This window comes from Hemiscyllium ocellatum, chromosome 9 (genome assembly GCF_020745735.1).
Source record: "Hemiscyllium ocellatum isolate sHemOce1 chromosome 9, sHemOce1.pat.X.cur, whole genome shotgun sequence".
In the NCBI taxonomy this organism is placed as follows: domain Eukaryota; kingdom Metazoa; phylum Chordata; class Chondrichthyes; order Orectolobiformes; family Hemiscylliidae; genus Hemiscyllium; species Hemiscyllium ocellatum.
Window position 1 is genome coordinate 91,816,522 of NC_083409.1, and position 13,543 is coordinate 91,830,064.

The window sequence follows — 13,543 nt, forward strand, 5'->3', positions numbered from 1 at the left end:
CTAATTTATCACTTTCTTCATGAATGAGACTCTCTGAAACCATTACTAAACGTGACCCAGACAATGGCATTAAGTCCCAAATTCTATCACATAGGAGCTGTTTTTGAATGAGATGGGAATGAGTGTTAGGAGTTCATGAAAGATCCCATAATACCTTTTGAATAAGAACAGAGGAATCCTACCTCCTATCCTGGCCAATATTTATCTCTTTACCAATATCAAAAAAGAACATTCCTTTTACTCTTTCACAGGATGTGAGCATCACAGACAAAGCCTGAATGTGTTGCCTGTGCCTAGTTGCCCTTGCTGATGTGGTGGTGAGTTGACTTTATGAACTGCTGTTGTGGGAAGATGCCACTCAGGGAGGTGTTCCAGGATATTGATCCAGTGATGATGAAAGAATGGAAATATGTTCCAAGCCAAAATGGTGTGTGACTTGGAGGAAAACTTGCTGGTTGCAGTGTTTCTATGACCCTGTCCTTCTCGAGGGCATAGTTTTCAGGTTTAGAAGGTGCAGTTGAATGAGGCTTGCTAAGTTGCTGTAGGGCACCTTGTATTGCTACTTCCAATGGTGGAAGTTGTGAATGTTCCATTTGATAGATGGTCAGCCAGACAGGAAAATATTGAACTACCCGAGGGCTGTTGTCACAATACTCGTTCAGACAACTAGGGAGAATTCCATCAGAATCCTGACTTATGCCTTGTAGATGGTGGACAGGCAGGGAGGTGGCTTTGGGAGTCAGGAGGTGACTTAGGAAGTGTAGTATTTCAAGCCTCTGACTTGATCTTGTAGCCATTTATATAGATGGTCCAAATCAGTTTCTGTTCAATGGTAATCCCCAGCATGTTGACAGTGTGGAACTCAATTATTATCATACCATTGAATGTCAAGGGATCATGGTTAGATGGTCAATTGTTGGAGATGGTTATTGCCTGGCATTGTGTGACATAAATGTTACTTTTCACTTATCATTCCTAGCTTGAATGTTGGCCAGATTGCGCTGCATAGAGACATGGACTGCTTTAGTATCGAAGCAATGTTGAATGCTACTGGACCTTATACATTATCAGCGAACACTCCAACTTCAGACCTCATTATGGAAGGAAAGCCATTGATGAAACAGCTCAAGATGTTTAAGTGCAGGACATTATGCTGAGGAACTCCTGAAATAATGTCCTAGGACTGAGATGATTGGCCTGTAACAACCACAATCCAGTTTCATTTGTGTTGGATCTGACTCCAAACAGGGCAGAGTTTCCTTTCTGATTCATATTGACTCAGCTTTACTAGGATGCTTTGATGTCACATTTTGTCAAATTTCGTTGATACAAAGGACAGACATTCTCATTTCATCTCTGGAGTTCAGCTATTTTGGACCGAGACTGTAGTGAGGTCAGAAGCCTTATGACTACTGAGGAAACACAAATTAGTGCTGATTTCATAGTTATTCAGGAAAAAAAACGTATTTCGCTGTTTGGGCCAGTAATTATTGCATACTCCCGTTTCCCTGGAAAATGGTGGTGGTGAACTGCCATCTTGCTGTTTAGGAGTGTGTGTTAGGATTTTGATCAAACAAAATGTAGGAATGGCGACGAAGTTTGAAGGCTAGATAGTGTGCAGCTTGGAGGTGACAATACAATAAGTATGGTACTTCATTGGTTACCTAGCACTTTAGGCCATTCAGCGATTGTAAAAGCTGCTATACAATAGCAGATCTTTCTTCTTGTCTATGAATTTTGTGGATCAGGTTAAGACTTAATTATGGTGCTTCTCTACTTAGAACACTGAGTGTTTCTGAAATTTCCATTTAAGCCACCAGATAAAGTTCTTGACAACTGAGTGATTTGTCAGTGTGATAGGTACTGGTCATTACCGTTTTAGGCCACAAAATTAAATCTATTAACTGTGAAATATCATATTTATTTTAATAATTTATATTTTTACCTTAATTGAAAAAAATCTAAGGAGTTTATTTTTAGCGGTGAACCTTTTCACTTGTGACAGCACGTGAAACTGAACTTGGAAAGAATGTTTATATTTTCATTTTCTTACACGTTGGGCTTTTGTCAGTTGTTTTTCATTCAGAAGATGAACTCAATAATCTTTCAAATAAACATATTTTAAATTGCATTTCCTATATATGTTCAACTGCGTAGATCTGAAGATCAAGAGTGCCCAAGTCAATTTAATAATTCCTTTAACTGAAGTATAATATTGCTGTTTTGCAACACTGTAAAACTTTAGAATGGTGCATATAGATTTGTACTGCACAGAAACAGGCCTTTCAGCACACCATGTCTGCATCGAACATGATACCATTCAAACTAATCCCGTCTACCGGCACACACGCTACAACTTTCGATTCCCGGGTTATCTCCTGACCACAGATCATAAACATCATCATAAATGTCATCACATCAGGATGAAAGTAGTAAATAGTATTCTGAATGATTGAGACATGTATGTGTTGTCACTTGAAACTGTGTAGATATTCAAAGTGCAGAGTTAGCTATCATTAGATAAATCTTTGAAATCTCTGATCAACAAGCAAGCATCAAGGCAAATATTTGTTGCATTGTCTATGCTGTTGCATTTACATCCACGTGAATGCTGTTATTTCACAATTGGTAAGAAATCAATGCAAATTCATCGAACACAAAACTGTCACTTGGCAACAATTATAAACCTTCTTTCTAATGTCTGTATGCTCTCTCAATGGTTTGCATGTTTTCAATGGCTCTCTACTTCCCTGCTATACTAAACACAGAGTTGTGGGTAGTGAGAGAACTAAAGTGAGCTGGACCTCATTACTTGTTGGTAGATTTGCTTCAGGATCGTTTCCTGCCTAAAGTTATGTTATCTACATTTTCTGAAGGTGATATTTCCTGAAAGAATGCTCTTCTGTAATTGATATTGAACACATTCTTGAGGGAACACAGGAAAAGTTTTCCTTTGTTCCTAATCTAATAATTCTGTATTGTAATAAGCACAAATGTATTCCCCTGGCAACATCAGTTCAAGCAATGAAAAACACCTAATCCCTTTAAACTACTGAATGGATGAATTTGAGTATGTTTTCAATTAGATGTTTCTTGCCCTACAGTTTTCCTTCATCTCAAGTTTAATTCTGCCAATGTAACCATTATTTTTTTCATTACTAGCCTAGCATTACTCAAATAGAATGTCCTTTGAGCAGTTCAAAGCTCATAATACAGTTGGTTTACTGTAGTTATAATATGACAGGATACCTTGCACTCAAAGACTCCCTAATAGAGACAGGTGTGAATGCCCAGCACTCAAGTAATAAAGAGCAACTCCAGGTTCAGAATAATATTTAATTAGTAAGCTTGTTTAGCTCAGTTCACCTTTACATGAGAGTTGTACACTTTTCAAAAACAAATGCTGTTTTACCATGTTGTTTTAGATTTCAGATCAAAAGCATTATCTTTTCTAATTACATTTTGGCATCTTTTCTTTCCCAGGAGTTTATGCATTTGGACTTTTTGCCACTGATATATTTGTAAATGCTGGACAAGTGGTGACAGGAAATCTAGCCCCCCATTTTCTCACAGTCTGTAAACCTAATTATACAGCACTGGGCTGTCAGCATGAATCTGTGCAATTCATCAACAGCGAAGAAGCCTGCACTGGCAACATAGATGCCGTTACAAAAGCCAGAAAAAGCTTTCCATCCAAAGAGGCAGCATTAAGTGTGTATGCAGCCGTCTATCTGGCAGTAAGTAATTTTGTTGCAAATTATTATGCTTTCTACAGTGACTTTAAAAAAAATTCATTTACTCAAACAGTCATACAAACTTGCTTAAAGATGGCTACAAATTTGTCCAAAAGTACAGTAAATATTTGACTCAAAAATGGATCAATTACTTGTAGAGTTACACCTTGAATAATAGTTTTTGCCCCAGTGCAAATCACTCTAGGCATCTGACATTTGTTTAAAACATACTGATATTTTATGACAACTGAGACAATTGAAATCATTTTATTTTTATTGATGTTTAGTTCAATATGCTATATTGATTTGCCTTACACAAGCATTAATTTGAATGGAAACATGGAAGCATTTGCAGCAACATTACCACTTATGTTCATTACAATTAGCATAAACAAACGTGGGGATAGAACCACACTGTACATAAAAGAAAATTTCAGGTACATTTAAAGCAGGAGTTCCAAAAAAGTGGACATTGAGATGCCAAGTGGGGTCAGGAGCTGAAACTTTGGATTTCTAAACTCCACGTCAGCAATCGTCTCAAATGGAGTTCAGACTGAGTAATTTTTACCTACTCGTCTCACTTATGCTCACCACCTATTCTCACCTTCAGATTGTGATTATTTTCACGTCTCAAAATGGGGTCACTGTAGAAAAAGGCTTAAGAAGCACTGACGTAAAACTATAGCAAGAATATTACACAATATCTATATTAAAAGTAGTGAAAGAGAATGAAAGAAGGGCAAAGAAGTGGCACTTATTCAGTTAAATAATCATACTAAGTTTCACAGGTCAATAAATGTACTTCTTACACTTTCATTTGGAGCACACCAGATTGTACTAAGTTATTATTGGTAAAGACATTTCTTCCTACCATAGCACTTATGTTGAATCTGTGCCCTTTTGTTATTGATCCACCGACCAATTTACATGTAAAAACACCACATGAATCCTAACCTTAATCTGTTCACAAACAAGCCCTGACCAATTGAGTATTTTTGGAGGCTGTGCATCTCTCTGGCTATGTCAGTGTTAGGTATTAAGCTGTATATCTTTTGAGCCAAGGGAGTGGAAACAAGACCAACTAAGTTCTCCAAGAGATGATGGAGCATCTACAATACCAATGTTTCTGAATTTTTCCACTAAGATTGCCCGTACTCCAGCCAGAGATACAATGAAAGATTTGGTAAATTAAAATCAGCATTACAAAGCTGTCCACAATTGTTGATTTGATGTGCTTGCTGCATCTCTGTAAAATCTGTCTCCCTCACAGTTCACTACATCTGCTGCAAATAAGCGAGAGTTCATTTTCTTCCTCCTTCCTGGAGCTTTGCAATATGCTGAATAGCTACTGTATTCACTGATAATCCAATGATGACAAAAGCCAAGTAATTAGTTGTATGTCTTAATACCAATTTGCTACATGATATTCTGTGAGCTTTTATTTAAAGCAATTACCTTTAATGTGGCACCTCTTCAAGTCCATGTACAGTACATCCACTAATTTCCCTTCATCCACGGGACATGCTATTTCTTCAAACAACTCCAGTACATTGGTGAAATATGGTTCAGTTTTCACAGGCTGACTGTGCCTGATTATCTTAAACTTATTCAAGTGCCCAGCTATAATATCTTTAATAATAGAGTTATCATTTTGTCTATGAAAATGTTTACTAGCCTGTAGTTTCCTACTTTCTATATCCTTTTTTTCTGATAAAGGAGTTTCTATCATCCAATCTAAAGGGAGTATCCCGAAAAAGCGAGCCTCAGAAAATTAAATGCATTAACTATCATTATGACTTCTTTTCTGACTTTAGGATGAAATTCATCAGGACTCCAGCACTGCTACCCCATGGCATCAGGAACCCAGGTTTGATTCCACCCTCAGGCAACTGTCTGTGTGGAGTTTGCATGCTCTCCCTGCACCTGTGTGGATTTCCTTCCACAGTCCAAAGATGTGCAGGTTAGGTGGATTGGCAATGTAAAATTGCCCATCGTGTTCAGGGATGTGCAGTCTATGTGGATTAGCCATGAGAAATGTAGGTTTACAGGGATAGGGCTGGTCTCTTTAGAGAGCTGGTATGTGCTGAATGGCCTGAATCACCTGTAGGGATTCTATCTTAGCCTGTCACTCCAACTATTCACTCAATACTGCTTTTCTGGTAACGTGATTTTTCTCAGGTCGTTCTTCCTTTCTATTTTCTGATGTGTAGCTTCTTCTGGAATGTTATTTTTATTCTCTATATTGAGGGCTAGAATTGTTCAATTTGTCTTCCATCTCCTTATTTTCCACATGCCATATGCATGGATTCCCTGAAGATATTTGAAACAGTGCCTCACAGCAGACTTGTGAGGATATGCGAATATCATGGTGTAAAGCAGACAGTAATAAAATGGATATAAAATTGGCTGAGTGATAGAAAGCAAAGAGTGATGATCAATGTCTGTCTTTTGGGATGGAGAAGGTTCCTTGGGGAGATCCCCAAGAGTTGGTTTGAAACCCTTGTGTTTTTTCTGTAATGTGGATCTTGATATCATGGGACAATTTCCAAGTTTTCAGATGACATGAAACTTGGAAGAATTGTAAACTGTGAGGATGACAAGGATAGGAAGGATATTGACAAGGTGGTGGAATGGGTGAATGAGGTTTAATGCAGAGAAGATTGAGGTGATACAGTTTGGTTGGAAGAACACTGAACAGCAATCCTAAATAGGGAGTACAATTCTAAATGTGATGCAGGGGTAGGCAGACCAGAGTGTATATGTGCACAGATCTTTGAAAGTGGCAGAAATGTTGGAGAGAGCAGTAAAAAAAAGTATACGGTGTCCTTGCTTGCATTAATAGGAACAAAGAGTACGAGAGCAAAGAGGTAATGTTGAACATTTACAAGACCTCACCTGGAGTATTCTGTGCAGGTGTGGATGCGATATTATAGGAAAGATGCAAATGCATTGGAAAAAGTACACAAGCAGTTTACTAGAATGGTATGAGAAACATCAGCTATGATAATAGATTGAAGAAGTTCGGGCTGTTCTAACAGAAGTGAAAAAGGCTGTGACGAGATCTAATAACGATTTTTAATATCTGGATAAGCTGGACAGAGTAGGTAGGTTGAAGCTGTTTCTGCTTGTAAAAGAACCAAGAACAAAAGGGCATAGATTTAAAGGAATTTGAAAATGAAGCGAGGGTGATATGAGAAAAGATTTTTGAAACACAAGTTGTTAGGGTAATGCAGTGCTTGGAAATGTGGTAGAGGCAGGTTCAAGTAAAACCTTCAAGAGATTATTGAATGGTTATTTGGATGGTAGTGGTCTGCAGGGATATGGGGAAAAGCAGGAGATTCACACTAGATAATACAGCCAATGCAGGCACAATAGGCCAAATGGCCAGCTTTCTCTTGTGTTAATTTTTCTCTCCTTAATAATTATTTTGTCATTCGTTGTCCTTTTTTTGTATTATGACCTGTCACCTGGCAATTTTGCATTAGTCATAGGATGCATCTACGAGTTTTTAAGACCAGCATTTATTATCGCCCATTTCTCATTGTCTAGAGAGCAATTAAGAATCAACCATGTTGTTGTGGATTTGGAGTCACATGTAGGCCTTTCTAATTATCATCGGTGGTGAGTCCATCTTTTGAAGTTGCCCTTACTCAAAAAAGAAGTTGATTGGCTGGATGGCAGGTCTTGAATTGAGTGATGCCAGTAGCATGAGTTCAATACCTGTACCAGCTGAGGTTACCATGAAGGTCTTGTCATCTCAACCTGTTCTCTTGCCTGAGACAAGTTGACCCTCAGATAAAATTCACCACCAGATAGCCCTACGATCCTCAGGGATTCTGGTGACTTTATTTTCACTCATTGGAATGTATCTATTCTGTGTATTCTGAAATATCTGCCATTGTATCTCTGTTGACTTAATTTGCTCATTCATTTTAGCCAATATTACTTTCAAATCTTTATTACTGCCCTTATTTTAATGGAAAATGTGTTGGAACCAATACACTCTCTTTCAATCTGAATGTACAATTCATTCACACTATGATTATAGCTCTCTGGGGGAATCTTCATTATGGGGTTATTAATTAATCATACTTCATTGCACAACTCCAGGTCCAGTATAGCCTGCTTTCTGGTTGGCTCCAGAACATGATAGTCTAAGACACTATCCTGAAAATATTTTAGTCTTCTAAGCTATTTTTGCCAATCTGACACATCCAGTCGATGTATATATTCAATTGTTCCATGATTATCATTGTCCCTTTCTAACAATCTCTCAGAATTTCTTCCTTTATGTTCCACCCTATCATATGGCTACTATTATGGGGCATGTATACCAGTCCCACAAGAATCTTTTTGAACCATAGAATACCTATGATGCAGATGGAGGCAATTCAGCCCATCAAGTCTACAGCAACCCTCTGAAGAGCTCACCCATATCCATGGCATCCCCAGAATGGATGTTTTACTATGGCTAATCAACATAACCTGCACATCCGTGGACACCACCGGGCAATTTTTTGCATGGCTAAGCCATTTAATTTGCACATCGTTGCACTGTGGGAAGAAACCCACACTGAGGTGGCGTGAATTTGCAAATTCCACACAGACAATCACCCAGGGATGGAATCGAACCTGGGTTCCCAGCATTGTGAGGCAGCAATGCTGACAACTGAGCCACCATGCCACCTCTTGTAATTTGCCTTTACAATTTCTCACCTTCACCCAAACCATTTTGTACCATAATTTCCTTAACTTCAATCATCCGTCTCCATTGTGCTAATGCATCAAATAACAGAACCATCTGTCCCAAGCATCCTGTTCTTCTGACATGTCCATATCCTTCAATATTTAGGTGGACTTAGCCTTTCATTAAAGAATTTTAAACAGAATGTGTAGTCATTGTGACATTAAAAAAAGTTTAAGATTGTGATTTCATTCTCTTTGTAGATGTATATCACATGTACTGTGAAAGCCAATGGGACAAGGCTTGCAAAACCTCTCCTCTGTTTGGGCCTCATGTGTTTGGCATTTCTGACTGGAATAAACAGGGTGGCAGAATATCGAAACCACTGGTCAGATGTTGTAGCAGGATTCATCATAGGAACAGCTGTAGGAGTGTTCTTGGTAAGTAAACATCAAAAAAGTCATAAGAAAATGTCTCACTCCTATTCATGCTTTATAATATTGATTCGGAAGAGACTGCAGTCAGTGTTTCACAACAATCATTTTACGTTTTAAAAATTGTGGAATCAAATTTCAACGCATTTCATCAATAAACATTTGGCCAGTGTTTAATTCCATGGTATAAATCAGTGATATGCAACATTTAACATTCCAGAGGCAACATATTAACTCAATATTTGCAATGTTTCTTATTACTGGTTTTCATGAACCTTCACATAATGCCTCATTGGTCATCTTTCAACTTGCAATTGATTCATATTAACGAGAAATGTGAAGATTCTAAAATGTGGTTCAATTCAAAGTATGAATTTCAGATTTTGCCATTGAAATTTGAATGATTAGATGTCACTACTGCATATACATTGCTTAGAGTTTGCAGAATAGCAAAGGTGGAGGTATAATTTACGGAGCAGAGTGAAAATCCTGGATATCTATGTCATGTAACACTCACTTTACTATTGAAGATGGCACATGACACACAAATGACAAAATGTACTTTGGAAATCATCCAAAATTGTTAGAAATGAAGTGTTTTTTGCATCCTTTTATTCTACTTATATCTTGATTCATACCTATTATTCTTTAATATTAGTAGCAAATTAAATGATATTTATTTAAATTATTTTGACTCTTTCATTTCTGTTTCAGTATGTCAGTGTAATTTTGTTTTATGTCTGTGTTACATGTCTTGGAGCAAGAATGGCATTGGCTAACCACATGCTGCAGTTGAACAGAAAACACTAACTTAAGCAATGTACACTTGAAAATAGCTACTGTGAATACTCCTGTCAAGGGCAACAATTGTCAAGGCTGAAGATACGCTTCTGAAAATATAAATTATGAAAATGATATGTCAACAGTATTAAGCAGAATGAATGCATATGCAATGATCTCTTGAGGAGGAAAACAAAGTAAGAATGACAAAAATAGCATTCATAAAATGTAAAAATCAATAGCAAAATGTAGAAAGAATATAAATATAATTACTGCCACTTGAGGAAAAAGTACCAGGGAAACTAATGCGGCTAAAGACTGATTGGTCCCTGAGCCTAATGGTTTGCATCCTGAGGCCCAAATTAAAGAAACGACAGAAATAATGGATGCACTGATCAGTGTCTTCCTGGAATCCTTTGATTCTGGAAAACTGTCAATGTGATATTCCAAAAGGAAGAGAAACAAATATAGGTGATGATAGATCAGTTAGCTTAACATCTCTTATTGAGAAATGTTATTGTCTATTATAAAGAGTGTAGCAGAATAGTTAGAAATTTTAGGATTTAATCAAGCAGAGTCAGCATAGCTTCATGAAGTGCAAATCATGTTGACTAATTTCTTGGAATTCTTTGAGGAGGTAACAAGCAGGATAGATTAAAGGGAGCCAGTATATGTGATCATAGAATCTCCACAGTGTGGAAACAGGCCATTTGAGAAATGAAATCTGCACAATCCCTGCTCTCAAGAGCCTCTCACCTTGACCCACCCTATAACACTGCACTTCCCATGGCTAATCCACATAGCCTACACATCCCTGGACACTATGGGCAATTAAGCTTGGCCAATAGACCTAACCTGCACATTTTTGGATTGTGGGAGGAAACCCATGCAGACACAGGGAGAATGTGCAAACTTCATACAGTCACCCAAGGGTGGAACCAACTTCAAGTCCCTGTGTGAGGCAGTAGTGCTAACCACTGAGCCACTGTGCCGTAATATATTTGGATTTCCAAAAGTTGCCCTTCAGGCACTATGAGCTTACGATGTGAGGGTAGTATATCAGTATGGACAGAGGATTAGCTCACCATTCCCTCAATGCACATTTTATGTACAACCATACACAAAACATCACATACCATAATCCTGAGGCTGTATGCTGTTCCCATCACTTTTGGGCCACTATGATGAACCAGAGGATTGGATCATGTAAACAAGGGGTGCCCTCTATACATAGGAAGATGCTGAACTTATCAGAAGAGCCATGTAACCACTAGTAATACTGTTGAGCAGATCATACTGAAGCACTTGGGAAGTGGCCTCCAGAGCTCACTGAAGTAGATGCTCATGTTCACGATCTGTTCTACACTGTGCGACTTTGCTATCAGATAGGACCTAGTACTACCTGCTGCAATCAAATTAGAGTCCAGGATCTGGGACCGAAGTCCCAGGCCAACAAAAGCATGGGGGCTCATGATTCTTATCCCTGCCCCTGACCATAAGTAGTCAGCACATATTTGAATGAATCTGTATATTTTAAATTGAAACTGTACTCATTAAACAGAAGCTGCAACAGACTGTGATGAACTCATAGGTCAGTACATCAAATGTATCATCAGTGAGAAGGTCCTAGGTTTGCTGATGCAGTGCTGGGGACACTAACATGGCAGGTACAAAACAGAAGAGATAATGTTTTGATAGAGGTGTAAGACAAACCCTGAGAATAGAAAGAATTGGGGAAGGAGAACAATGACAGGACTGTCTCTCCTGATACAAAAGTAAAATGATGGCTCACTTGTGTAAATGTCAATGAATTCATCTCCACAGGGCACCTCATGGCCATCACACCTTTTAAGCTGCTCAATGCACCATAGCCCCATCAACTCACCCACCCATCCAGAACTCATGCCTAGTCACTTAAATGTATTTGCCTCATGCTCACACATCTGCCACTACTGCCAGCCTTACACCCAGCTCTTATTGTTTCCACATATATTCAGTGATTCAGTTTTGGATAGCACATCACCAAAATACATTGCAAAACACTCACCGACATTCTTCCCTCCCTTGTTCTGAACAGGATAGCTCATAATATCAGAACAGCAGAGAGTCAACAGGAACAGTCATGCATCACCTTCTGAGCCCAATGAAGGACATGTTGCTCTGCATCTTGAAGCAGACTGTAACTGAGAACATTGCATCTTGTGACACCGAGAACATCTGGCAATATTAGTGGATGTCATATTCCTGCCGTATGACCATTATTAACTCCTATCTTCCTCTTATCCTGCTAATTGCATGAAGAACAAGCTGCATATGGTGTTACAGTGGACTTCATATTTTACGCCTACCACTTTTTCCTTGCCCAGCACACCTTTTCTGCAGTCCTGTCTTCCGATATATAAGAACAACCATAATGGGGAAGAAGGAGAGCTGCTAAAGACATCCAAGTAGCAAGCATCATGACTTAATCTGACAATCACAAATGTTGCGGGTACTTTGGAAAGCAGTATGGAAACGGGATATCCACATAGTCTGTCAGCAGGCATGAGTGAGTTCCTGCCAGGCCAGAGGAAAGGGCATTTTGTGTGCCAGCTTTCCAGAAGGTGAGGTCATGACATGCGGGATCTCAGAGCAAGTCCAGAACCTTTCTCTTCACAAATGCGACCTAACCCTGTCAGTTCTTTTCAGCATTTTCTGTTTTCATTTCACATTTTCAGTATCCATCAGGTTTTCCTTCTGTGCTGAATAGCTATCCTGTAAAAGTAAAAGAAAAGCCTTCAGCGTCAGAAAAATTACAGTAAAAGTTAAAAAGCCTGTTAAAGATCCCCACAAACTGCCACTAAATCTGTTTTTACCTATACTGTTTTAGCAATGCAATTTTTCTATTTCCCACATTAGGTGGCCTGTGGCTTTTTGATTAAGTCCAACTGAAGCAAAGTTAGCATCAATTATCTTCCGAAGGCACATCCTGCTGGAAGTGAATACATTTATACTGCGATTATTAGTAAAAGTTAGGCAGGACCTTGTCTATGTCAATGCTTATATTCAAAGTTTATTTTCTGAACTTTTTGTCTGTGAATGTTTACAAGGATCTGTCATTCTGTCCAAGAGGCATTTAAAGCTTTGACGTGTGGCTAAAACAACTGCAATAAAAAAAATCTATTAATTCTAGATAGGCTCAAATGGCGAATGTCTGTTTAAGAACAGCTTCATGGAATTAAAATGGAAGTACCAATACCACGTGGACTGCAAACAATCAAGAAGATGGCTCTCTGCCAATTTCTCAAGATTTGCTAAATCTGGACAATAAAAACTGGCCTTGTCCACAAGGCACACATCCCAAGGATGAACAAAAGAAATTGCCACCACACTAGAATGATGCAATGTAAAAATCCAATGAATGTCAGGCTGCCTCCTCCTTAGCATTGATATTTGTGATCTCTATACTCAGGTCAAGATCAAATAATGGAATTCTACTGCAATTTGAACTACTGCAAAGAAACTACTTCTCAGCATTGTTAAAGTTGCTGTATCAACTAATTCAAGGTTCTTTTATTGCAAGAAAAGAGTTTCATCTCCTCATAACCAAGCTTTCAGAAGTTAAAAGTAATAGTTAAAGCTCACACATATCCTAATTCCTGACTGCAATTTTTTAAATAATTACTGGAGCAGGCAGAAAAATGACAAATGTAATTCAATGCAGAAATTTCTGAAATTATCCATTTGGGAAGGACTAATCAAACAAGGAAATATACAACAAATGGGGGGCTATTGAGGTGCATTGATGGATATCACGTCCATAAAATCCTGAAGATGACAAGACAGTTATGTAAGTGATAGACCATGCATATGAGATACTTTATTTCATTGGGTAAGACATTGAATACAAAAGTAGGGATGCAATGCTGGAA

General features: G+C 38.3%; 1 protein-coding gene across 3 annotated transcripts in view; it reads left to right on the plus strand.

Moving 5' to 3' along the window:
- The window catches only part of LOC132818823 (phospholipid phosphatase-related protein type 5-like), a 135,412-nt gene that overhangs the window by 76,320 nt on the left and 45,549 nt on the right, over positions 1-13,543 (plus strand). For all 3 annotated transcript variants that reach the window (XR_009645028.1, XM_060829941.1, XM_060829940.1), the window contains exons 3-4: positions 3,484-3,737; positions 8,682-8,858. Coding sequence is in view for 2 of the 3 variants with exons in the window: in XM_060829941.1 (XP_060685924.1) it covers positions 3,484-3,737; positions 8,682-8,858 (431 nt within the window). In the remaining variant the exon portion in view is untranslated. The remainder of the gene's footprint in view (positions 1-3,483; positions 3,738-8,681; positions 8,859-13,543) is intronic.